Source organism: Colossoma macropomum, unplaced genomic scaffold (genome assembly GCF_904425465.1).
Source record: "Colossoma macropomum unplaced genomic scaffold, Colossoma_macropomum, whole genome shotgun sequence".
Lineage (NCBI taxonomy): Eukaryota > Metazoa > Chordata > Actinopteri > Characiformes > Serrasalmidae > Colossoma > Colossoma macropomum.
The window spans coordinates 11,909,899-11,937,277 of NW_023494795.1; the positions used below are offsets into that span (position 1 = coordinate 11,909,899).

The 27,379-nt window shown below is 38.4% G+C and overlaps 1 protein-coding gene across 1 annotated transcript in view; it reads right to left on the reverse strand.

Annotated features, from left to right (window-relative positions):
• scfd2 (sec1 family domain containing 2) overlaps positions 1-27,379 on the reverse strand; it is a 236,551-nt gene that overhangs the window by 108,819 nt on the left and 100,353 nt on the right. The window contains exon 5 of the mRNA XM_036581471.1: positions 14,390-14,666. Coding sequence (XP_036437364.1) covers positions 14,390-14,666 — 277 coding nt within the window. The remainder of the gene's footprint in view (positions 1-14,389; positions 14,667-27,379) is intronic.

Below are 27,379 nucleotides of genomic sequence, written 5' to 3' on the forward strand. Positions count from 1 at the left end.
GAGTTTAATCATCCAGTTGCGGATCCTTTTCCCAGGTTCTGTGTGTGTGTGTGTGTGTGTGTGTGTTTTCAGATATTTTAGGGACAAGCAGGTACTGAATGGTAACTGTAAATATTGGGTTTCCTTGATGAGAGCTTTGGAAATGGGTCAAATAACACACAGACACACATCACAATGTGGTATTTTGCAGCAAGGATGGAAATGATTAGCTGATTAATGGTTAATTGACAAATACACAACTAAACATGTAGGATCACTCAACTTAAGAAACATTTTCAAACTGAATGTATGAAGATGCACCAGGCAAACAGTTCTGCTAGATAAGTCTGGCGATGCCATTCGAGAGCTACTGAGGCTTAGCCAAAGCTAGCCACAGTGATGAAATTTATGTTTGGTTTAACTTGGGATAGCAATGAGTGGTAATTATAACTTTATTATATAACTTCAGAACACAGCACTTCAAGAAGCCTATTATACTATACATTACACTCACTGGTCACACTTTATTTCTATGGACCCCTATAGAGGATCTACTAATTCTTAAATTATTAACCAACTTCCTGGTGATACTCAGCTGAGCATCAACTGCATTATGTTTAGGGTTTGGTTAAGGAGTAGGTTTAGGTTTAGGGCTGAAGTGAGGGTTAGGTTTAGGTTTAGGGTTAGATTTAATAGAGTCTTTCACACTCAACTTCAGGTTCAGTTGCATTTTATTTATATTTAGTTGAATGTTAGTTATAGACAGACTGAGTAACTACTAGGCATCTACAGCGGATCATCCAAATAAAGTGTTACCCACTCATTTTGTCCTCTTTTAAGTATTTGGTTGCACAATCATGAGCATGTTATCGCCGTCCAAAGAAAAACAAGTATCCTCAATATGGTAACTTTACAGGAGAAGTCAAAACCTTTAACTTTAATTGAGGATTAATGTAAAGAACTATTATTCGTAGTGATTTTGGAGCATTTCTATTGGTTCAGTCAGAAGAAATTTTCACACAATGTAAAGAACACCAGCCGTGTTAAAATGATGTAGAAAAATAATAATCAACATTTTTTTTTTTGGACAGCGATATCATTTTCAGCCCTTTGGTTTAAACAAAAACAGGTTCTTACAGGGTATGTTAAACACGGTTTTCAGGCCGTTTAACTCTAAATACATGCTTATGGCCCCACCTATCAGTACTTCGTTTGACGGTCAAAACAAGAAACACTTTTCAGTATCTCAGTGCACTAAGACAGAATGCAACTGATGTGTGCATGTACCAAGTATCAAAGACAGCGACTTCGAATGTGGCTCACCCAATCAGATTTCAGAACTATCCATTTTAGAATTGATATTTTGATCCTTGATTTTTAGCTTGCTGGTTAACAATTAATTGGCAATTATTGATGGCTGGTTATAATTCAAAAGAATCTGCCAAACATCTTTATTTTACATCCTTATTTAAATACTGTATAATACATACCTATAAGATATAAGACTCCAAGTCCCGACATAAAATAAGTACAAAAATAACCGTGTGTAGTCAGCATTAGTTTTCTGATCTGGGTTTGTCATTGTGTTACACATTTAATACACATGCTTTATAAAATTATGTTAAAACTACGTCACTCGCTTCTAAATTATTGCACTTCTTAAAATAATAAACACTTGGAGGTCCTGTTGTCATCTTGGTGCTACTGAGGTACACTGTATATCGTAATGGTTTACTTCACATCGTAATTAACATGTAATTATCAGATCACATAACTAATAGCACAGTTACGTAATGAACTACAAAGACATTCAGTTCACATTCTCTATTTATATTCTATTTTTTCTGTCAAAATTTGACAAAACAGCAAAAATGTGAAGAACACAAAATAACACTTTTAATCAAATTTAAGCGCTGTGTGTGTTTGTGGTGTGTTTGTGCGATGGTGGAAGTGTGTGTGTGTGTGTGTGTGTGTGTGTGTGTGTGTGTGTGTGTGTGTGTGTGTTTCCAGACCCTCTAGAGGAATACAGTGAGACACTCATATCAGCATGCTAAATGTGTGTGAGACATGCTCTATTACACTGTTAGGCCTCAATGCAGATAAACAATATGTACACTGTTTATCTCACACACACACACGCATACACACACATACACATGCACACGTGCACACACACACACACACACACACACACAAGATGGTGTGAGGCACACAAAGCAACAGTTTAAGTTGGATTCTTGCCAAAACCAACCTCCAGAACTGACCAAGAAAGAGAACCGGATGCCACAATTCAGCAACTTCAAACACACCGGAGCACTTCTAAACTCGAAAAGCTCCAGGAAACGGCACATTTAATACACAGGCTTTACAAAAATATGTTAAAATTTTATCACTCATTTCTACATCTTATTGAGCCATGACAAAACACCTGTGATAATACTGAACTACTCACTATTACAGTTACTGCACTTCTTAAAATAATAAACACTCAAAAGTCTTATTATCATCTTGGTATTATTGAGGCACACTGTATAACAAACTGCTTTACGTTACATTGTAACTAACATTTAATTACCGGATCAAATAATTAATAGCACAGTTACATAATGATTTACAAAGGCATTCAGTTTACAATCTCTATTTATATTCTCTATGTTTGTCTGTCAAAAACATGTCTAAAATGTGAAGAACACAAAAAAGAGAAGCACTTTTAATCAAATTTCAGTAAAATATCTCCTCTTCTACTTATAAATCTGGTGTTGATTTTAAGTTCAGAATCTGCACTTTCAACAGACTTTCTCTGCTTATTTCAGACAAATGACTGAATGAGAAATAGTTAAACAAACTGTAAAAAGAGATAGGAAACTGTTACAGCTGCAGTGGGAACCTCATCCAAACAGAAACAGAAGAAACAAAAGTCAGATAATGGACGGCACTCTGTCCATTAACTTTTTTTAAGTTCATGCTAACAGCTACATCTTCTAGTAATGCCCTGTTTCAGACACCCAGTCATAACCGTGGCCAATAACATTTAGCTTTTGATGAGTGCGGTGATGCCTGAAGTAACAAAATGTGGACTTGGCTGAGAACAAGTTCAGTAAAGAACTCATTTCCTACAGTGTGCAGTTTAAACGGAACCATTTTCTTAGATAAACAGTGTTTCTCCCTTTAATTAAAAGCAGACACACACACTTACAGGTTTGTTTTTAGACAATCTCAGGACGTGAGGTCGAAATCCTACACTGTAAAGAGTGGCTTGCCAGATCTATCTAAGAAAATTACATCATGTGGTAACAAGTAAACGAATTTGTTTTGTTCAACCTAAATAAATACTTTGAATGAATGATTCTTTCAATCAATGGAGTTTTTTGAGTTGAATAGAACTAGTTTAATAGCTTGTTACCACATGAAGTAATTTTAGGTAGATCTGCCGAAACACTTTTACAGTGTAATCTTAACTTCAGTTCAGTTTCAAACGATGAAACTAGTTTTTGTAAGAAAACAAAACAAACAAACAAACAAATAAACAATAAAAACACGTTACAAAGTCAGCATAATTTAGATGTTTCTGAAATTGTAGTTTATTCTTGTTTTTTCTCTGGTTTTCTACCAAAGTCAGGACATTTTTGTCCTGAAAGTGTACAAAAACAAATACACACACACACACACACACACACACACACACACACACAGACACAGACACAGACACACACACACACACACACACACAGGTCACTGCCTTTCAATTTGAGTCAGACCTGGAGCCAGACGCTCTCTCATTCACATTCTACAGTGCACTTCTGTGCCAACCTTTCTTCATTCCTTCTCTTCCTCTAGTCTTTCTTTTCCATCCATCCATCCATCCACCCATCCACCCCGAGCCTTCCTTTTTCTCACATCACTGACATACTACAACATACACACTATGGAGCTGCTCCTCTCTTAGCTGAATGTATGGTGCAGAGCCTGTGTGGTTAACTGCTTTTCCGAATATCAGCAATGAACAGCAATGAACACACCAGCACAGACGCTCCCTTCTGCAACATAACGCTAACTCTTACATTCAGAGTGTGAAAGAATATTCCTCCTTTATTAGAGGTTGGTAAACAAACTCTGGTAAACAAACAAAATGAAAAACATCTGTGTGAGTGTGTGAGACAAAGGCCTCGTGTTTAGGGAGTGTTTGGAGATGCTCTATAATTCACCTCCCCAGAGGAGACATTACCATCACCTTAAACTGTCTATTAAATACATCTGTTTACTCTTGTCATCCATTTGGGTGTGTGTATTTGTGTTGGGGTACATATCTGGATGGATGAATGGATGGATGGATTGATAGACAGACAGACAGACAGACAGACAGATAGATAGATAGATAGATAGATAGATAGATAGATAGATAGATAGACATACTGTACATTATGATAAACTATAAAAATCTACATATCTTTTACTGTTATGGACAGACAGACAGACAAAGGGAGAGATACAGTGTTCTAAAGTAGTCTTGGGACACGCTCTGAGTACAGTTTGAACACTGAATACAATTTGTCTTGTTTATTTATTACTTTTAAAGTTAAAGCTGGAGCGCATGAGTTTGTACAACTAACCAGACTTCCTCTTTTGGATGGTCAGAGTGGGGCAAGTGTTAAACGCAAGACTTCAGTACATTTTTATGTTTGATGCTGGAATTTACAACGTATCTGTGCTCTTTCACACAGACATTCTGTATCCAAGAGGCAATATATTTCAACAGATTCAGATGTTTGACAACTCAACTCAATATTAAATTTTTCCAAAGCAACATTTTTCAGAATGTTGATGAAATTAAGTCAGGCGGCAGCTTTCCAGGAGCAGCATGTGGAGATGTGGGGCAGAAACATAATGTGTGTCTGCACTTGGATTAATGACCCAACATTTATTTCGAAGTAAAATTTGGTGAAAGTTCTCTAGTTTGTTACTGTGCGGTCGGACTCAAAGTACTCACTGATAATTTATGGCTAAAGTAATGTCGTTTTGAATACAGTAAAGTACAATTTCCATAATATATTAACAAATTAAATCATTCTAAAAATTACAGTGACAGAAATGACGGAAGTGTCCCACGGCACCTTTTGATGTGATGGGATCTTAGATGTACATATCTGCCAATGTCACTACCAAAGCCAACAAATAAACCTTTATGCAATGTAGGAACTAAAACTAAAATCACATGAATTGGCACCACAGAGAAATATAACTTTTTTATAGGACTACAAAGGCAGTAGAATTAATGTAACACAGATGTTTTAGAGCAGCAGCCCAGCATCATCATCTCTTCTGGAGTGCAATAAATATAATTGGTTTGAAATATCTGTCAAATCTAAATCTAGAAATCTGTCTGATGACAATCATTTTTTAAGCAAACATTTGTTGAGACCAGTATGATTCCGACTTGACCGTGCATCGCTATTTTTAACTGTTACTGTTACAGACAGACAGATAGAAAGACAGAGAGAGATACAGACATATAGACAGATAGATAAATGGATATACAGGCAGAAAGCTGGACAGACAGACGGAGAGACAGACAGATATAGAGAGATGGACAGTTCTCACAAGAAACTGAATTTACATGGATACATGTATACATATATGTATATCAGTCATAAGAGAATAAAACAGCCTGTTTAATCCTAAGGGGAAAAAAAGAGGTTGGAAATGGTCCGGATTGGGATGTAATGGAATACCTATTGGGAATATGCATTCAGAATACAGAAATTAAGTATATGTATTCAGTCCAGGCTACATTTTGTAAAGACAGTATTCAGAACATGCTAACTTTTTTACATTTTCAAAAAATGGCTTCTTTACAAACACTGAACTTCTAACTGAAGCCTGAGTAGACTGATAAATCACTGTGATGAGCCAGTTATTATCTTAGCGTTAGTAACCTTTGAGGGACGACTAAACTGAACAGTGGACATATTCTCGAGTGCTAAGCTTAGCTATGGTTTTGTACTGGACTTCCACGGCAAGTTACACACTACCATTACCTGAAAATTACATAGCTAAATATTTTATAGCCAAATTTGTAAGAGTGTGTTATTGGGGTATGGCGAACTGTCGGCTTATAGGTCATGAAAGCGCACTGTGATTATGGGGGGCAGCAGCGGACTGGAGCAGGTGATGAGAGCCAAAACAATGATGAGACTTTGGTATTTATTTTTGTATTAATCTGAACAATTAAAATTGAATTTAATAATACAGTGACAGCAAGGAACAGCATGAAATAAAATACAATAATATAAAAATAACATAAAAATAAATAAATTACAGCAGAGTTTTTACCCATGAACTATATCAATATGTATTCTCAGTGCATACCAAATGAGTATGTTACTTTACTGTACTGCAATGAAATACATTCATGAGTAATTTAGGACAGTTTATTCAATAATCAGCCATCATTACTTTTTCAAGTATTTTGCCCAAACCTAGAAACGGTGATGTAAAAATGAATTATGGCTGCAACACAAACCCAAATACTAATTTCATTAGTGCACCTGAGGGAAAATATAAAATACAATAAAATAGAGGATATTGGCCCTTTTTGGACACTTCATGACAATTAGTCTTTTACAGCATGTGTATATAAGTGTGTATACGTGTGTGTGTGTGTGTGTGAGTGAGAGAGAGAGAGAGAGAGAGAGATAGAGAGAGAGAGAGAGAGAGAGAGAGAGAGAGAGAGAGAAGTCCTGTCCTGCAGTTCTGAAGCTGATGGCAGTCTGGGAAGCGAAGAGTTTACAGAGTTCAAATCGTTAACTGTGTGTGTGTGAGTGTGTTGTGAGGAGTGTTAACGGAGAGCAGAAGTGGTTGTCATGGTGACCAGGTCTGTGACTGTGTCTGCTTTCCATTTCACTGTGTAAATGGGATGAATGCCACAATCAAAATGTTCATTTACATCTTTTTCTTTTACACAAACACGTACAGCCATAATGAACAATGCGCATGTTTTTGGACACCTGTTGTGCAGTGCGGTAATTGCAGGTCTTAAAAGAGGGGGGAGAAAGAAAGAAAGAAAGAGAGAGAGAGAAAGAGAGAGGGAGAGAAGGAGATAGGCCCCTTAGCCAAGTACAGCAGGAAGTCACCAAGAGCCAAACATTCTTGAGAAGAACAAGAGGAAGTGAAGGCAGTGAGCGAGAGGTGGACAGGCTCCAGTGGTCTTTAATTCCTCCCAAATGAAAACTACTTCAAAATATGAAAAATGAAATATCCTTCATAAAAAAGACGAAAGACGAACAAGACACGTTGACTCCATGTGTGCAGAACTGCAAATCAAACTGAAAGTGATTGGGCCCTGGAGCAGCTCAACTGGCTAAAGTGTAACTTCAACAGAGGCGAGGGTTTGAATCCCAGTAAAGCAGTACGCCGTTTATTAACGAGGTTCTGTGAAAGTACAGCTGGCTGTGTTCTCCCTGGGTGGCAAAATTCTTCACTCAGTTTAGAAGTGTTCAAACATAGTCGGAAAATAAATCAACCCCAGGGAGGTCAAAATGTTACCCAAATCCCAAAATGCACTGGCTCAAGTTCAAGTGCATTTCCATGTGATTCTGCTATCAAATATAAGAAGTAAACCCATTTGTTTTGGGGACAGACTATCAGGTGGTACAGCTGGCAATGCATCAGGCTACTTTTATTGCTAATAAAATAGCACTAGCCGAAGATCTGCTAGCAAAAAAACACTCCTTAAATTAGTTACATTAGCATTAGCTAGCAATAGGCAGACAATGGCAGTAATGTCCTCAGCTGTGATTCATGTCTTACCTTTGAATGCCTGCAAAATAAGACTTTTTTCCATAACTAGCATGTTTGCTAGTAAGCCTAACCTCCCACTCAAAAGAACTCAAAGATTCTACTCTTTCAGAAACAGAACGATGTTTCACAGCCGTTACAGTAACAACTGTAAATCAAACTTGAACAATTTTCCACTTAGACCAAACGTAACTGATCACCCAGGATGTGCAGCGTCTGAAGTTTGCTTTTTTACTTTTGCACTGGAGCCATAAAGCTAAAGTGGCTAACGGTAATGGAAGCTTATACCCCACCGATTAGTACTGTGCAAACTGCATGTCAAAGGCCCAATCCCATTTCTTCTTTTAACCCCTACCCCTTGCTTTTGAGTGTCACCCTAACCCCTTGGAACAGAGTTACAAGGGGTAGTGGTTGAAATCTTGCCCTAAAAATGGGACCCTCAAAAAAAAAAACGTTACTTTATTAACAGCTACTAGTGCTGCTCTGTAGGCGAACCTGCCAGTCTGCAATGAGAGCAGAGGAGAGTAAAGTTCAGCTCCTCACTGCTGGGCTTTAGTTACATTTAGGGCATCTTATGCTTTCAAAGAGGGGGGCAATTATTTATTATCGTTCACCGCTAATTCTTTGGTGATATGAAGCTGAAGTCAGATATTCACCAGGTTCTTGTTCGAATTTTCCCGTTCCACCTTAAATGGTGCAGCGTTTACATTCTGGCGCTTCGGGCGTCAGGACTGCTGGACTATTTAAGGTGGAACGAGAAAGTTAGCAAGATAGCTACTGAGACATTAGCATTCTATTAGCGATTTTTTTATGCTTGTTATGAAGAAAACGACCATAAAATATTGAAATGACATTAAACTAAGACAATACAGTGGTTATCGTAATTTGTTAACAAAGAAAATTCTCTCACATGTGGGTTTCTTTGGTCGCTCGCGCAGCCATCTTACCGGTTTTTCTTTTTTTCTCATAACACTCTGTTTGGAGTGTCTCTCTGAAAAACCTCTGTTTGGAGGGCTATGTAGCCCTAACATCTCGCCCTACCTCTCCATGTCAACAAAAATTGGGACACCCTAACCTTAGACGTGAACGCGCAAGACAGAGGGCTAAGGGCTAAGTGGTAGGGACGAGGGGTGAAATGGGATTGGGCCTAAGTCTCATTACATACTCACTTCAAACTGTATAGAGATGTTATGTATTCTTAAACAGGCTTGCTCATCAGTGGAGTAGTCTTAACAAAAAAGTGGCTATGCTATGAATTCCATGAGCTCACATGAACCACTTCTCAGGTCGTCCGGTCAGATGGGTCCTATCCCTTCTAATCAGATACGACTCTGAAGATTGTCCCACTAATACGACAGATCAGAGAGTCCAGCCCACAAACAAGTCGCCATAGTGGATTTGAAATTGTCTTTTCATTTGATTTATTAATTCAAACTATTATGCTGTTTAAACAAAAATGAAGGGGTTGAATCAGACGTCTGATTCTTTGAAATGGGTAGTTACACAGCATCAGTCTAGCAGACTGAATGAAACTTATTACTACTAATTACGGCACCTCTAAAGCAGCTACTGCATACAGGGCAGGGTGTTTAAGAAAGCATTAGTGAAGTTCAGAACCCTTTGCGTGGGTGAGCCCTCCCTCTCATTTCCTCGCTGAAAGATAGAATTATGAGTTAAAGATGGCGACGTGGACGCCAGTCTGCCCGCTGCTGTAGAGTGTGTGCACTACATGTCCGACCCCACTAGGCTAATGGCTGGGTCTCAGGGTGGCTCCACCAAGCCTAATGGGCACTCTGAACTTCCCTTTGGTCAAGTTAAAACAGCAAAACAGGACGAAGGTAAAACACACACACATATCACAAGTACAGTGTGCACACACACACACACACACACACACACATACAAAAACTTCAGTGCACTTAGATGCTCTGTGTGTGCGTTGGTTTGGATTGCGCTCAAGGTTAGGGGTTTGGCTCATGCCAGATTCAGAAGACCTTGCAGGTACTATAATCCACTGAAATTGTATTTTCTAAATTGTATTGACTCCACGCACCCCGTCTCGTCTCCAGGCTTTCATTTTATTGTTCTGGTTTAAATCACTGAGTTATGAAAAAGTACAAATGTGTACTTTTCACCAGGAAGAACTTATTTAGGGTATAAAGTTGGACCTTAAATCCACTGTTGAGGGCACATTTGCATTGTTTGTACCTTGATGAACGAAAAATGTACCTGCACAGAACCTTTATTTCTTATTTTATATATATATGTATATATGTATGTATTTCGCTGCTGTCGGAAGAAAACCTCGTATCACCCAAAATGGTAACTTTACAGGAGAAGGAAAAAACCTTTTAATGTAAGTCAATGGAACCAGACATTTATCCAAGTCATTTTGGGCCGTTTCTTTTGGCCCATTCATCATGAAATTTACATACGATGTAAAGGGCAACAGGCATTTTCAAATTATGTAAAAAAACTGAAAAAACAACACAAACGGAGGTTTTGTCCTGAAGAATGTATATAGGCTCAGAGAGGAGCCTAATTAAATCAAGAAGAAACACGGAAAGTATGCAAATCCTGCACTTTTAACTGGTTGGATAAGATTTAAATGGCTGCACTGTGATGTTACCAAGTTAGATTTCACTTCAGTCTCACAGCCACAAATCATTGAGTCAAATGGCTTTTTTCAGCTCTCAGCCAAAAGGACAAAGAGAGAGAAAGGGAGAGAAAATAAAGAATGAGTGAATCACAAGAGATCCTACACTCCTTTAGATGGATCCTGTCATTAAAATATGTGGAGTTAATTACTCAACCATGTGTGCCCATGCGCGAGAGAAAGAGAAGAGAGAGAGGGAGATAGAGATAGAGAAAGAAATAGAAAGAGGGAGGGGGAGGAGAGAGAGAGAGAGAGAGAGAGAGAGAGAGAGATGAGGTGTGAAGGTGGTGAGTAAGTATTCCTGTCATTGTGACGACAGGACAAAGTGAGATAAAAGCCAGAGGTATTCCCCAAATTCACTTTAACTCTTCCGTACCCACACATTCACCACTCCTCTTTCTGTCTTTTGTTTTAGGTTCATCTCTCTTTCTCTTCTTTTCTTTACTATCTCTTGTATTCTTTTTATGTTCATATCAATACTTAGTCAGTAATCCAGTTTTTTTGTCAAACTGCATTACATTACACTGGTGGCAGGATCCATACTGCTTTATGAGTGGTCACATCTCTCACTAGAGAGCTCTCTTATTTTATTTTATTTTAGACCAAAAGGGTCCCTAAAAAGGAAGAATCAATCTTTCAAATAGTCGTTTCTATGCTGACAGATGCTGGATGTACAGCCATCCAGTACTTAAGTAGCTTGTTAACCTGCTACTTTTGCACTTATGGTGAAGTTACACATTTTTTCTACTTCAGTCACTATTTCACAGTAATGACAATACCTTTAGTTGCAGTTATGAACCATGATTATTATAGCTAGGCCTTAGATTCAGGCCATAAATGTCAAAACTAAGCCCATAGAAATGCTAACATCTGCTACCGTCCCTACTAAGCCTACAGCAATTATATTAAGAATTTTTGGTCTTTCTAGATTAAGCACAGACATTTGAAGCTTCTAAAAGACATTCAGTGTTTAACTTGTAGCTTGTGACAGACATATTAATACATGTTTTACCCTGAAGCAGTTTCACTGTGTTTCTTTCAGTAGAGATGCTGGCAAAGAGCTGATGCTGTTGGGGTGCGGGAAAAAAACGATTCTTAGATGCATCGCGATGCGGACGTGAACGATTCTGAATCGATACACAAATGTCAAAAATCGATTTTCTAAATATTTAATTTATAACGTAACGTTGACGGAACGCAAAAGGCGAAACTTGGAAGTGGGTAAGTGCAGCGCCCGGACAGTCTGTGGCGGCACATAACAAAAACACTACTGGATGAGTGAGAAATCCGACCGGCTCCCTCTGCGTTAAAAGCCAGGTTAGATCAGGAGTCACAACACAAATGATAAGAAGAGCCATTTTGTCCTTTCAACAAAAATCAAACCACCTTGGGAGCCACAACATTTAATGTCCAGTATGTCTCAGTGTGTGTTAATGTCCTAGTATAGACTAAACAATATAAACGAAAGCGCAGATTTACTTTGCTCTGCTTTAAGCTTCGCCTACAGCCACTTTCCTCCCATCTCTGCCAGAAAACTTTTCCTCAAAACTAGAGCAATTCCTTGTAAAATGTCTCTCAACATTCAGCTGTCTTACGAGGCTGAAGTCGCTTCTTCTCCAGCTTCTTGTTTGAATTTTCCCGTTCCACTTTAAATTCTAACTGAGGCGCCGAATGTAAATGCGGCACCATTTAAGGTGGAACAAGAAAATTCGGAAGAGAAGCGACTTCATCTTTGTGACTTTTTAGTGTTTGATAGTCTCTCGTTGCAGATTTAACTTGCCAGGAAACCAACTGCGCTGCTTATAAATGCAAATAACGCATCATTGCTATGTGACCGGCAATTCTCAGTCGTTGTGAAACAGGGATTTCACGCAATGTTGCACACGTCCCGTCTCGAAGATATTTTACTGACACAGCGATCCCCCCTGTCTCTACAACGAGACCAAAACCAAAGTTATAAAGTCACTAAAAACAGGCAGGACGGCAGTAATGCCCTGCGTGGTCATCCATGACCACTGGATCTTATTTCAACGTAACTGCGCATTTTATCTCAGATGAGTGGCAGCAGCGTCTCATGTGCTCCAAAGGCAGTGAATGAGAGCCTTCCAGTTCACTTGCCACATCACTTCCATTTGACTTATTAATAAAAGATATTGGAAGTAAATTCATTATGGATCATTACAAATACTTTGCTTTAAAACTACCAAGTCCTCACACAGTGAGAAAATAGAAACGCTGTATAGAAAAAAAAAGATGCATCGAGATGCATCGATAATCGTTTTATAATCGCATCGCAGCCCTCTGAATCGTAATCTAATCGAATCGTGAGGTGCCTAGAGATTCCCACCCCTACTGTTTTCCATTTCTAACATCCCACTGACCATATTCATAACCCAGTAATGCATGTAGGACTTCTAAAATGTCTAGAATGATGTTTTCTCTCACAAAATTAGTCCCAACCACTTCCTAATTATGTTGGTGGTTGATGTAACGTGTTAGTGCTTCTCAGCTCGAGTCCTAACAAACAGGAGAGTTCGCTTAACTATATAGACACCACAAAGAAAAACATTTCCTGATTCGCTAAATTTCTGCTCAGCATCTGAAATATTTTAACCAAAACTTAACAATGATGAAAGAGTAGTACTGTAATACTTGCAGAATTTAAATACAAGCATGATTCTATCAAATAAAAATGAACTACAAATTACAAATGTGTATTTTTTAGTTCACAGAAAGAAGAATCCCCTAGAAGGCCCTGAGGGTTCCCCATTGTTTATATGAGTTTAGGCTTAGGCTATTCGCGGAAACTTAATATCAGTTGATATTACCAGCTGACATACTGGTCGAGACGTACTCTTTAACCTTCTTACACTCATTCTCCATCTTTGCTCCACCCTGTATCCACTAATGTCATACTACTGAATGTTATTTAATCATAGTGCTACTGAGGTTGCCAGATAATGTTACTAAGGCACTGAGTTGAGCGAATATTTTCTGTTTTCTTTGGTGTACAGCCTGCTGTCTCTCTCTCTGGGTTCTGGGTGTGTCCCTTCTCTCTGGTGTGGCTAAGTGGCGGTGTGACTACCAAATGAGTGTGGTTGAGTTTGGCATGATGTTACGCTACAGGTGGTCCTGTTCTAGCGGCACAGCGGCTATGTTAAGGGCCCGACCTGTTTATAATGTACACTAGAATGGCAGTGTTCAGAGTTTTTGGAAGTCCATGCTGTTACTGCGGTACATACAGAAGCCAAGCACAGTTAAATATTGGTCAGGGAGTCCACATATTTAGTGTAAACCATCTAGAGTCTCCAGGGGAAAAACATATAATTTCAGATTTAAGAGAATTATGGGAATATGCAGTTTGTTCAAAAATAAACTTTTCACGAAGACAAGCCAGCTGTGAGAAAAACAGTTAATGCTGCAATGGAAATCTGTGCTATTGCTTCAAAGTGGCTGTTGTGTGGTTCAGTTGTAGATATTCAGAGTGTGCTTTGCAACAGGATGTAAACTTTGGAGCCATACTGGCCTATAAAGCACTTTATCTGAGCAGCCATTGGTGTTTGCAGAGTAGCACTCACAGAATTATCACAGAATGATAAGAAAAGATGTTTCTTAATGAGGCTTTTGGAACGTTTAAGCATTGAAGTCTATTATAACGGCAGATAATATTAATATAATCGGGCAGCGCTGAGATGTACTTGTGTTGAACAGTTTTAAAGACATGATGCTTTTGCCTCCAAAGTCTGCCGCCATTGTGTTTAATGCATGTTAAATTTTATGTAAGCTAACATTCCATCAATGTAATGACAGTATCTGAAAATATAAACACATCTCCATAGATTAACTTGACCCAAAAACACAAATTAACAGTTTCGATCTGATTTATAAATATGTTCATGACCAGTAACTGGATTTTAAATGTGCTTCTATGTGTGAGACCTTCATCAGATGACGCCGTACCTGTAATATCCTGCAGAAGAGGGCTCAGTGTGGTCTGCTGTGTCAGTAAGAGTGTCAGTGCCCCGATGAGCTCTCCTTCCACCTTCTCCACCTGATCTTCATCATGGGACCTGCTCTTGGTCTCCTGGGCCAGAGAGTATACATACACGAGCAGCACCAGCAGCTCATCCACATTCAAATCACCAGAACCAGGATCCACACCAGCGCCAGAACCGCTGGACTTAACGAGGGGGAGGAGCTGCTTCAGAACATCTGGCAGTCCAGAGTCTCCCAGTGCCTAAAACACACAGGGTGCAAACATGATCAACAGCAATATAACAGTTCAAACTGCTAACAAAAAGCAACACTAAGAATGCCTGTAGAAAACCATAGTTTCACCGAACAGATGAGCAGTCAATAAACTTGAATTAACAGATACCTGGACAAATAGTATGAATAGTTATTCTACTGACTTTCAATAGGGATGGATATTTTAAGTAGTGATGCACAACAGTGTCTGCCTTTATTAACTGTACTGTATTGAAACTCTACAGAAATAAATGTTATATTTCTGCATAATGCTAATGCAGGTAGGTGCAGACCCCACATCTATAGTTTATAAATGTTTATGTATCGGTGTCGGCAGATATGCGCATGAAATAAACGCTACTGAAACATCCATATACTCTTATGATCAAAAAAAAATAATAAAAAACAATATTTGTTTGTTGCATACAGTAATATTGTATGCTATGTGATCTGAACCAGATTTATCTTTGTGTTTTAGAATGTATATGCTTTAATAAACTACCAGTTGACCTACACAATGGTAACCTTAAGTAAGCACATGTTTACATATGTATATATAAATATATATATATATATATATATATATATATATATATATATATATATATATATATATATATATGTGTGTGTATGACATACTTTACTTTTAATGTGAAAAAAGTCAATGGAACCAGCCTTTTTTCTGAGAATTTTTGGCCAAATTTCTTTTGATCCAGTCATCATGATCCGTTTCACCCATAATGTAAAGAACAACAGGCTAAAAAATGGGAAAAATGAAGATATGAGGTTTTGTTGTTTATATATATGTATGTGTGGGGATATATCTATATATCCATTACAGCTCTATCAACTATGTTGATATGTGTACAATATTTCATTTTTAAATTCAAGACTATCAATGCCTCATTAGACACCCAATTAAGTAAATAAATGTTAAGATGAGTTTGGATATCTGTATTATAAGATCATGCTGGGAACTGTGTCACTCAGATAAAATCACATTTGGCTTGTTTTATTGTTCTGTAAAGACTATTATTCCAACAGATCATCAGCACCATAAATACGTAATATGGTTTTCTAAGCCGCAAGAAAGTGTTGTATTGTTGTTACAGTCTTAAACTAGAGAACCCACAAAAGACTGCACCTAAAGCCTCACTGCAGCAAGAGAAAGCATGTTAGATATCTGTGAGATAAACTAATAAAGGTAAGACACTATGTTTATGTGTTTTAACAACCATCGTCTCTGTACAGCATCGGAAAATCGGAACCACAGAATGGAGCTGTGAATATAAAAAAAGGCCCTTACTTATAAATGTTGCACAGAAATAAACAACACTTTGCCCCGATTCATGAGACTTACAACACTGAGATGAACCAGTTTTTCCTGTATAGAAACAAGCATCCATGCACTACACCTTATTTACATATCATATGCAAATAATGTGTTCCAATTTACTCTTTTATACATATCATTTACATGAAAAATAGCCTAATTCTTGCAGGTGCTGTAACAGTCGGCCAATAAAACAAAAGCATTCAGCAGGCTGAGGAGTCATTGGTTGTTCTCCAAGAAAAAATCTGCCCAGTCATGCAATACTCCCCTACGTCCAAGCTATTCTAATTCATAAACTACATGCTGACAATGTTCAAACTTGCAAAAATAAATACCATTTTAGTTTAAGGATGCGCACCGCTGGCAATATAACGACATGAAACAAAAGACATGACACTCAAACGATCACTGCTATTGTCCGTAAGCACCACTTCCTCTAACAACAAAGGACAAACTCTGACAAAACTCCTCAGAACACACCAGCATGACTGGAGGCAAATTAGAATGATTTGAATAAGAGATGGTGAAAAGGTGTTTCTGAGGAACATGTAATGCAGACAAATGATAGCCTGATCATCTAGAGGGTGGTTTTGTTTTTCATTCCATTCCCAAAGCACTGTTAGACGCAAGTCTAACGATAAATAATGTTGCAGAAAAATGCTGTTAGCCGTCAGACCAAGTTAGCTTTTCTCAACTTTGCTGCTGACAGCTCGATAAATTAGTCCGATTAAAGATTGTGTAGTGAGCACACTGACTACTGAAAAAACATTCCGTGCAAATATTAACATTAATGCACTCATATACATACCACACTTTGCATTGCTGTCAATGAGGTTTGCTAAAAGATCTCACATACAAGACAATGTGTCTTCCTTGGAGTATAATACGGCTCTATCCAGCTGTAGTGCTCTTAATTACTCAAGACATCTGGCATGAAAAACCTGCCGCTTTTATATCTTAGTTCTGCAGATTCTTGTTTTCAGAAACCTGATATCAAATGATGTTCCCATGTTCTCTGCATTCAATTCTCCAGCATCTACAGGCTCATGCAAAAGTTTGCACACCTCCTGTCCAATTACATTTTGTTGTTTTTCTAAGTCAAAGTAAGTTAACACAACCTCTACGGGCAACGAACTTAAACGTGGCATTTTTCAGCAAACTTTAAGTTTTATTTATTTGCTGAGTTTAACACAACACATAAAATATATCACGTGCCATAGAGTCTGTAGAGGATGTGTCAACTTGTTTTACACATCAACTTAACATGTAATTTGACCAGGAGTGCCCAAACTTTTGCATACAGCTGTATGTTTACACTGAAAATTTTATTCCTTTGTGTGCTTTACATTTTTTTTCCCACAAAGGTTTTAGCCAATTTGCACAAGTGCAACATGTGCTACAAGGTGGCTACCAAGTGGAGGTGAAAGACTAACATAGTAACAGTAACTAAGGGAGGCAGGACTTATCAGTATGTTTGCTAACAGTAAATTATTAGACTGATTGTTCATTTCTATATTTAATATTGTTACTGATTTTGTTTAATGATAAACGTCTTTTTTAGGTAGTTAAAAATGACGTGAGTTTGATCATACAGATGAAAAATGAAACTGAAATAACAAAACTGTGGAAGCGCATTTGCTTACAGTTACTTTACATTTGGATCTAAGCACAGTGCAAATTTGATAAATAGAGGCCATTATAAATACAAAGGGAAGGAGAAACCTGAGAGGAAGTCTTGGAAGGAGCACAAACTCATTTCACTGCAAAGGTTGATGAGTGTATACTCCACTCTGGGCTCTACAGTGGTGGAATGTTTGACCCCCCCAGCTCTAATGCAGGATTAGGCTACATGGGAGATGAAGTGCATGCTGAGAGTTTTGCATATTTTTGGGGGATTTTGCACAAATGTATTAAATTGTGTTTAAATTTATTGGACAGCAAAGCCGCAGCGATTTAGCTAATGCTGCCATAATTTTTCTCCAGGGGGTCAGAGATTTATCCTGCCTTGTATAGCTGTCATCAGGAAGAAGCAGCAATACAGAGAAAACCAAACCACTTAAATCCTTATGTCCCTGTAATATAGTGGAACAGGATTGAGAAAGCTGAGACCTTTGCAGAACAGATATCTTGGTTAAAATATCTTTTAGCTATTAGAGCTTGAGATATTTGACCAAAACTGACCTGACTCGACAGGACTATTCACAATGGATTTGGTCAGGTTAGCATATTGTTTCTCAAATATTGGCCATGGCTGGGGTGTGGTTAGATCCAGTGGTGGTCAGAGAACTTTGACCCTTATCTGTTTTTGGCCTGCATTTATTCCTGCCATAGTTTTTTCTCTCTACATCATCTTTTATCCTCACTGTCATCAGCTTAAATACCTTTAAATGTGAAATGTGAAAGGCGATGACTAAGACGGCGCATTAGAGCCACTTTAAAAAAATAAAAATAGTAGACATTGAGAATAAAGTTGTAATAGTTTGAGATAAAAAGTCATACAGTATGACATTTCGAGAATAAAAATGTAATATTTCGAGAATAAAGTTGTAACACTCAGAGAAAAAAGTGGTAGAATTAGGATATTAAAGTGGGACGTTACCAGGAACAGTCACAGTATTGTGGCCAAAGGGTTTGCAAAAGGAAGGCAGCACCTCCTCATGTTAACAATAAGGGACGTTGAAGTGTTGGTAGAGTTATACTCTCGTATCGGTTTCTCCCATGAAGAAATACTCAGTCTCCTGGACCATCGGCACCAGATTGGTATTAGTATAAGGAACGGCTGAAACTGCTCTGCAAGAAACTGTGTTTATTTAGAATAAAGAACCAAACGGACTCGGAGGAAATTGTGTGTTTTGTTGAAGGAGAACTCGCAGGTAGTGGCCGCCTACACGGCTATCGGTGGCTACACTTCAAAGAGGGCATGTAGTTTCACAGGAGAAAATGAGAACGATATTCAAAGTGATCGATACTGAAGGAGCGGAACTCTGATGCACTCGCGTCTTCATCCTCGCCAGTACAGCAACGGAGACCTAAATGTGTTATGGCAGCCGCCCTACAGTTAGCCTACTGTATCCTCCAAATATCAGTTCATATCAGTTCCCTTATCAAGTAAGAGTTTATTCTTGTAACTTTATGACTTTATTCTCAAAATATTACAGCATCATTCTCAAAATGTCATACCGTATGACTTTTTATGTTGTAATATTATGACTTTATTCTTGAAATATTACAAATCCATTCTAAAAATGTCATATTACACGACTTTTTATGTTGTAATATTACGACTTTATTCTTGAAATATTACAAATTCATTCTCAAAATGTCATACCACACGACTTTTTATGTTGTAATATTATGACTTTATTCTTGAAATATTACAAATTCATTCTCAAAATGTCATACCGTATGACTTTTTATGTTGTAATATTACGACTTTATTCTTGAAATATTACAAATTCATTCTCAAAATGTCATACTGTACGACTTTATCTGTAAATATTACAACTTTATCCTCAAAGTCTATTATTTTTATTTATTTATACAGTGGCCCTAAAACACTTTTATAGATGATTGATAAATTCATTGGTGGAATTCAATTTTTTTTTTTAAACTTTTGTTTTATGATCTCAATACAGATGTTATTGTCATAATGGTAACTTAACAAGCATCATTAGAGGGTTCTTGTTATATTGGGACCCTGGTTTGGGTCAGGTTCAGACAGAATATTGTCAGGCTACAGTTTGGTCCAGATTCAAAACTTGATGCTGTGGATGGGGTCAGGTGTGGACAGAACGTTCTAAGGCAGAATGAACTTTGTTCGGGTTCAGACCAAAATTTCAGCTCTTCTTTGTAATACAGATTTACCACCACAAACTGTATCATCAGCAGTGAACATCTTCAGCAAAATAAAGGAGAGAAGAAGACCAGAATGCTGTTGGCTTAGTGCCCAGGTAGGGTTCATGCTTGCCTAAGGCACAGTGGATTGCGGAGGGCCTTCATAAACGATCTGTTCATTGTCCTGACTGTCTGGAAGAGGACAATTATAGGACAAATTCTAGTGAAAGAGGACACAATGCACGGTTTACATGAGGACAAACTCTCGGGTACAGAGGGAACTGTATGAAACCTGCAGAACTCTAAAACCCTTGTGGATGGATTTCATTGTAATGAGAAGCGTCTCCGTTGAGCCCAGCGCGGTTTCTCGGCCCAACACAAACACCGACTCTCTCTGCCTCTGGAGAGCAGTGGACTGGCCTGGACTCAGGATCACATATCAGAAACCTACAGGACCTTTGTTCCGGATCTCAGCTGAAGAACAATAAAGACAGAGAGGCACTGAGCTAAACACAACATGCTACGACTCCAATCTTTTATTACTGCCATGAGCAACACACCTGAACTGGTGCACGAAGAGATTACTGGCATCCTGAGTTAAATTAGTGAAGTGTCTCAATTCTTGGAAGGGATAAAAGTGAACACCCATAGCGGGACTTTGTGGACAGGATTCTGGAGTAGATGTGGGCTATATCACGGGTCTGTCATAGATGTCCTCAGTGCTTCTGTATACTGAGTATTGTGAAAATGCCTTCAAGGATCATTCAGTTATATGTTTTGCCACATTGCCCACCTATACAAATTTATAAAACTAAGCATAAGGGAATCTCAGAGACTTGACAGCTTATCCGGAACATGTATGTTATGGTTACAGACAAAATAATAACCTCTTAGAATTAACATACAGGCTCCCGAGTGATGCAACCGTCTAAGCGTTGGCCCTATCATCAGGAGATCATGAGTTTGATCCCTAGTGATGCTACAGCCATCCGTGGCCAGGAGTCCAAGACAGCACAATTGGCCTCGCTCTCTGGGTGGGTAGGATGCCCCCCCCCTTCTCCCCCCATCACTCAGTGTGATGCTAGTCAGTGCAGGCGTCTGTTGGCTGACGTAACAGATCTGGTGGTTGGCACAGTTCAGGTCTCGGAGGAAGCCTGTGCTAGCTTTCACCCTCCTAGTGAGGGTGAAAAAGAAAAAAAAATATATATATATATATATATATATATATATATATATATATGCAAAAGTCAGCACAATAATTAAGCCTAAATGGAGAAATGCATTTGTATGTAGGGATGCACAGTCAGAACAGGAAGTTTTTTCGTCAGAACATGAAACCAGCATCCGGCTAATGTTTTGTTTTTATTTTGGTAGATCTGTGTGGCACTTTTATGTAACAAATAATGTGGGGCAGGTAAGTGCACTTGCACTGTATTTGAATGCTGATGCTACACCTGTACCAAAATAATGTGATTACACATCATTCATTGTGGTAAATAGCCAGATGCCTCGTACTTTTGATGTAGCACTGGATTCATGTTACTTAAATGTACAAAACTGATTTAAAGCTAAGAAAAACGCACATTATATATATATATATATATAAGCACATGTTTACATATGTATACATATATATATTCATATATATATATATATATATATGTAAACATGTGCTTACTTAAGGTTACCATTGTGTGGGTCAACTGGTAGTTTATTAAAGCATATACATTCTAAAACACAAAGATAAATCTGGTTCAGATCACATAGCATACAATATTACTGTATGCAACAAACAAATATTGTTTTTTATTATTTATACATATATATATATATACACACACACACAGACATCACACACATAACCACATCAAATTGATAAATGGTTCATCCTTACTTGCATATTTACATTTGTAATTTGATAATTCTCTAATCTCAAATAAGAGCAATCAAGTCAGATTTAAATAAGTCAAGTCATTAATTTAGTATATATATATATATAATTTAGACAATAACGTTGTAATTTTTACAGCTGCACTTTGTAAGGTTTGGGGATACGGAGACCTCTCTGGTGGAAATGTGTAACTGCACACAACACACAAAAGAACATTCTGTGATGTAGGTTGTGCTTCGTCCCCTTCCCCGAGGGGATGAATCTAATGTTTGTGAGCATGCTGAAAGTGCATTCAAAAATGTATTTAAAAAGAACTCAATTAATACCATGTCTTTCTACTTTGCTGTCACATCTTCTTCATGAAAACGTTGATTTTGCATGAGACCTAAACATCGAGCCAGACATTTTTTTTTGAGGCTGAGGGTGTGACATCAATATGTTAAGACGTATAACATGGACCGAAAAACACACTCATATAGATTATTATTTACAGGGTGATTTTAGCCTGTTTGTTTTGCTCTTGACTGTTGGCTTCTCTTCAATAATTATACTTCTTTCAATTTTAAGAACAAATCTTTCATAATGCAGTTTTGAGTTAGTGTCACTTATCACTTGGACTGGATGAAATCAAGTGAGCACACAGCTAGACATGTAAGAGCTTACATAAACTACCTAGTGGCAGCTGGCGAGTTTTCAAATGTTTTGGTTTTGTTGCTTGTTTGCACGAAAATGTGACTCATTTAAGTATTTTCCTCTGGAAAAACAAAGTCCTTTGTCCCTTTTTCAATTACAATGTTCTTAGTTCTGAAGGAAGAAAACCTGATTTGGAACACCTCAAAGAGCTGGAGAACTTCCAAGCTCATTGGGTAAGGCTTAGGCCTGCTCGCCATACACGCTCACAGCCAAACAGACGGGAAATGAGCGCTCTCTCTCTTCCCCCTCCATACAGAGATAATGACTGTGAGTACAGGCCTGGATCAGCGGGAGGAAGTGATAAGCTTTGGCAGATGACCTGCATCAGATTGTGTCACACCTGCTCTCTGTCAAACTCTTCGCTCCTCATAGACATCCATGCTGAAGAGAAAGGGTGGGAATTCGGTGAATGATTTGCTTGCTGAGAAACACAATGATGCTGTCAGTGGATGATGCTGCTGCCTAATATTGTGTACTGAAGATCTGAGTACACAGATGAGATGAAATTTAATTCCATGTGACTGATTTATACAGTGTTTTCATCAGATGTTGTCACAAAGAAGATGTGCAGTAATCCATGTCCAGATCACTGATGAAAAAAACCCAGGACATTCATTCAACTGGACAAACTCCCTAAAAAATAAGCGAAAGACTGAGAAGGAAGTAAAGAAGGAAAGATACTGAGAGAAAGCCGTTTCGCCCTCATGGTCAGCGTGTATAATAACAGTCTATGGCTATTTTCTAGATCCATTTCAGCTCAGCCTCACCTCGCCTCACCTCAAGAGGAGAGATAAAGAGTCAACTTCTATACACTCTTGGGTGAGTCCTCTGTTGCAGTACCCGCCGCCTGTGGACAATTAACCCCAGTCAACTCTGACCGTCTCAGAGCACCACAGCGCTGGAAATCCCACCAGTAAAGCACTGATAATGTCATGCGTGCGTAATGTTGTTATTTTGATCAACATCCAAACAAAATGACAGGGCTGCCAATAACTCGATGAACCAAGTTTTTGTTATTGTGAAAACAGGCTGTGTGGAGATCTTAAATAGAGTTATAACTCATTGATTCACAGTAATTAGCAGAGTGGGTAACGTTACAGCCTTACAAGCTAGAGATTTTTGGTCGAACAGCGAACCAAAGATGGGTACTCAAGTCACACTTGAGGCGCATGTTGACTGACTCTCAACTTGACTTAGACTCGCCCTGAAATTACTTGCGACTCGACTGGGACTCGAGACTTCAGAAGTTTCAGCCTGGGAAAAACACAAGCAGAATAGGTTAAGTAAAGATGACCAACCTTAATGCAATAAATGAATACAATTTTTCATGTCCAATCTTATATGTGCACCTGTCAGTTTGGCTGTACGGTCATGTGCAGTCATTACGGTCATGCTATTCCCCCACAGCTTGCAGCAGCATGAGGTTTGATACAGCTTCAAATAATGAGCCTTTTATTTGGGAAAAACAGAAGAAAGAAAAATTGAAGCATTACAATGTGGTGTTTAAAGGAAAGAGACAAAACAACCTAAAAAGGTAGGCTAACGTAGTTTGGGTCACATGCATGCTAGCAATAGTTACTGTAGCTGAAGTTGTCAGCTCATCTAGCTGAAGTTTTAGTAAGTTACAGATTAGATACCTTTAAAACTTCTACTGGATTACCTACTGCACTAGCATACATGTTATATAAATTACAGACTAGGCAACTGTACCAAGGTATTTTGCCTCTTTCCTTTAGGCCCTGTATTTATTGCACGTTGCCCAGACTGAAGGTTTTTCTGTGATGAAAGGGTTGTTATTTGGAGTCCAATCTCACCTGACAGGTTTTTAGTGAGTTTACTTCTATACATTGCAATGCCTCAAGCCTTGACTCGCAATTGCACCCCAGAGACTAGAGACACGAGTAGTAATGCCAGTATTTTTGGCAGCTTTAAGAACACTCAACACTACGTTTGGTTTCCTCTGAAACATGACTGTCTCTCTTTTTTAATGTAAAGTTATTAATGCATGTTTGATTTTTCCTCCTGTTCCTGCTTAAATAGGGACTGTACTTACAGTTTTTAAATGCTGGTGCATTTTGTCCATTTCAACAAGGCCTGTCACAATAATAACATAATCACCAAGTCACAGTCATTTAAGATAACTGCAGTCATTTTCCACAGCTGTTAGATTTCAGTCAATCTATGCTGCAACAAACAAAATATGGACAGGGTGCGCTTGGTCAAGGCAAATAAATGTACCTAAAAGAAAGCAGTAAAACAGTCATTAAGACAACATGGAGCTTAAGACAACAAGAAATGTCAAACTTTTAACTTGGTGCTCTAACATATTGAGAGGGAGGTGCTGAATAATGTTTATTTCTTATCTCATTCTCCAATATCCTCCTAAGTTTCTTCTTAAACGTGTTCTTGAGAAAGGTCCTGAGAAAACGTCTACGTTAGATTCATGACGTGTTCTTAATCTGCAGAACTGTTCATACCTTTGTGCTCCTGAGTGTGTGTAGATTCTGTTCTTACCTAAGAATAAATCCCAAATAAGAAAACACTGAAGCCCAATGTTTGTAACTGTATGCTATGTTTGTAATGTTGTACGCCAGCGGATTAGTGTTTTTTTTTTGCTCATTTTTTCACTCTCATGAAAAACATGTAGCTGAGCTTTACTCTACACATAATTCTTTAGAACTGTAGACATTTGTGTGTGTGTGTTTGCGGACTATTGATTGGACTGAACAACCATTATTAGCTACTAAGTAAACACAGCCAGCAAGCAAAGTGGCTAATCAGTCAATTTGGCCACCTTAGGCCTGTATTTTAATAGCTGCAAACCAATAACAAGAAAAGATAATTAATCTCTAATCACAATGAACTATATGCCAATTAATCAGCAGCTAAAATTTCATTATCATGACAGCCCTAATTCCCACATCTTCACACATCTCAGAAAAACAAAATAAACATTGTGATTGTGTATCATAAAGTTATATTTTTTTCCATATTCCATTTAACTCAAATCATACAGAGAAGCAACACTTTTAAATCATATGCACGTTTTCAGGAATCCTTCTAAGGAAAGCATTCTGTGCTTGTCCTGCCTCTGTCTGAAATTATAAGAACAGTTCCAGTTTTGGTTGTTTTATTCAGTGAAACTCTCAGGGTTAAGGAGGTTGAACATTTGTGTGAAACAACTAGACCCCTAGGACTGCACTGGGGAAAGAAAACAAAACGAAAAAAGCTGTATTGTACCCATTCTGTCTTGATTTGTCCACATGACACTGGGATCATGTATGACATGTGGGCAGTCTGTCAGCACAGAGTCATCCTGGGGTCCACCACATGAGTTATACACTTGCCCCACGCAATTCTGCTCTCCATCATACATCGGCGAAAAAAAACAAGTGCAAAAAAGTGCGCGAACGCGCTGCTCCAGCCAGCTTCCTCCCCTGGAGGCGACTTACTCACATCAGCTCCAATCACGGCCCACATTTTTCTCGTTAAACATTGTGAAATGGAAACCGTGCGCAACCCTTGCTCCAATTATTTGTCAGAACATAGGCGTTTCGCTCCTTGGTTTTCTTGTGAACATAAAGCGGACGAGAGAGCTACACAAAGAGAGCAGCAGAAAGAGAGGGAGAGAGGCTCATGGCTGAGAGACAAAGGGATAAACATTGCTCTCTTTCATCATGTTGTTCTTGTGTGATGATGATAAATTTTGCGCAGTTGAGTCACAAAATGTCAGCATGTGTGTGTGTTTCACTTTTAGTAAGCCCACCGTTAGCTGGCGCGCTTGGGTCCCCAGGCTGATGTATTTTTAAAGGCATATTTTCAGCTGTCGGACTCCTAATGGCCTGCTCTGCCGTGTGTTTGCCTTCTTCAGAACACCTGACATCTGCGTGCGAGTCATGTTCGGCTAATTTGGTTGTCCAATAAAGCAACCTGCTGGGACAGACATGAGCATGCGCACACACACACACATTTGGGAAAGGGCTCCACAGTAAATTTATAGTTGTTGACTTAGCATTCAAGGTCGTTACTTTTCTCTAAATGTAACCACATTCTTCACTTCCTTTTAGAAACAGCAAGCAAGGCCAAAGAGATCAGGGGAAAGGGAGACTGGATGGATGGAAGAAAGATGAGAAGGAAAAAAGAGGCCCATGGTTAACCTCTCATCTCCAGAAGACAACCTCCTGCAGCTCTCTCTCTCTCTTTCCCCTTGCACGTAGTGATGCGTCATTAGAAAATCCTCAATGACTGAACTGTAAAAGCCCTCAAAGGTGCGTGTCTTAATTCATAAGAGCCAAATCTTCTACATAGAATCATCAAACCTTCACATAGATCACCGACAATGCTTCAGTCTCAAAGCACAAATGTTCCACACCATTGAGCACAAAGATATTAAGCAGTTGTGCTTTTGTTAACTAGCAGTTCCTACACTGCACTCTTAAAAATAAAGGTACTAAACTGTCACTGGAGCAGTGCCCCTCTTGTCACTGGGGTGGTTTCCTCAAAGGTACATCTCAGTGCCTTTAGTCAGGAAACATAACTGTACCATAATCTATAGAAATTATATTTTCTAAGTTGTACTGACTCCACACACCCCGTCTCGTCTCCAGGCTTTTATTTTATTGTTCTGTTTTAAAACATGAGGTTATAAAAAGGTACAAATATGAACTTTTCACCAGGAAAAATTTATTTAAGGTTCACAGTTGGACCTTAAAACTACTGTTATACATTTGAGGGAACATTCACATTGTTTGTACTTTGATGAACAAAAAACGTACCTGCAAAGAACCTTTATTTCTAACAGTGTAACAGACGAGATGCTGTGATTGACATGCATAAAAACTTACAAAAACAACAAATTAAGCTACGCTGCAAATGGGTACACTGCAAAAATGATATTTTCACCTTAAATCTAGTTTAAATAACTAGAATATCTCATTTTGAGATTGTTTTA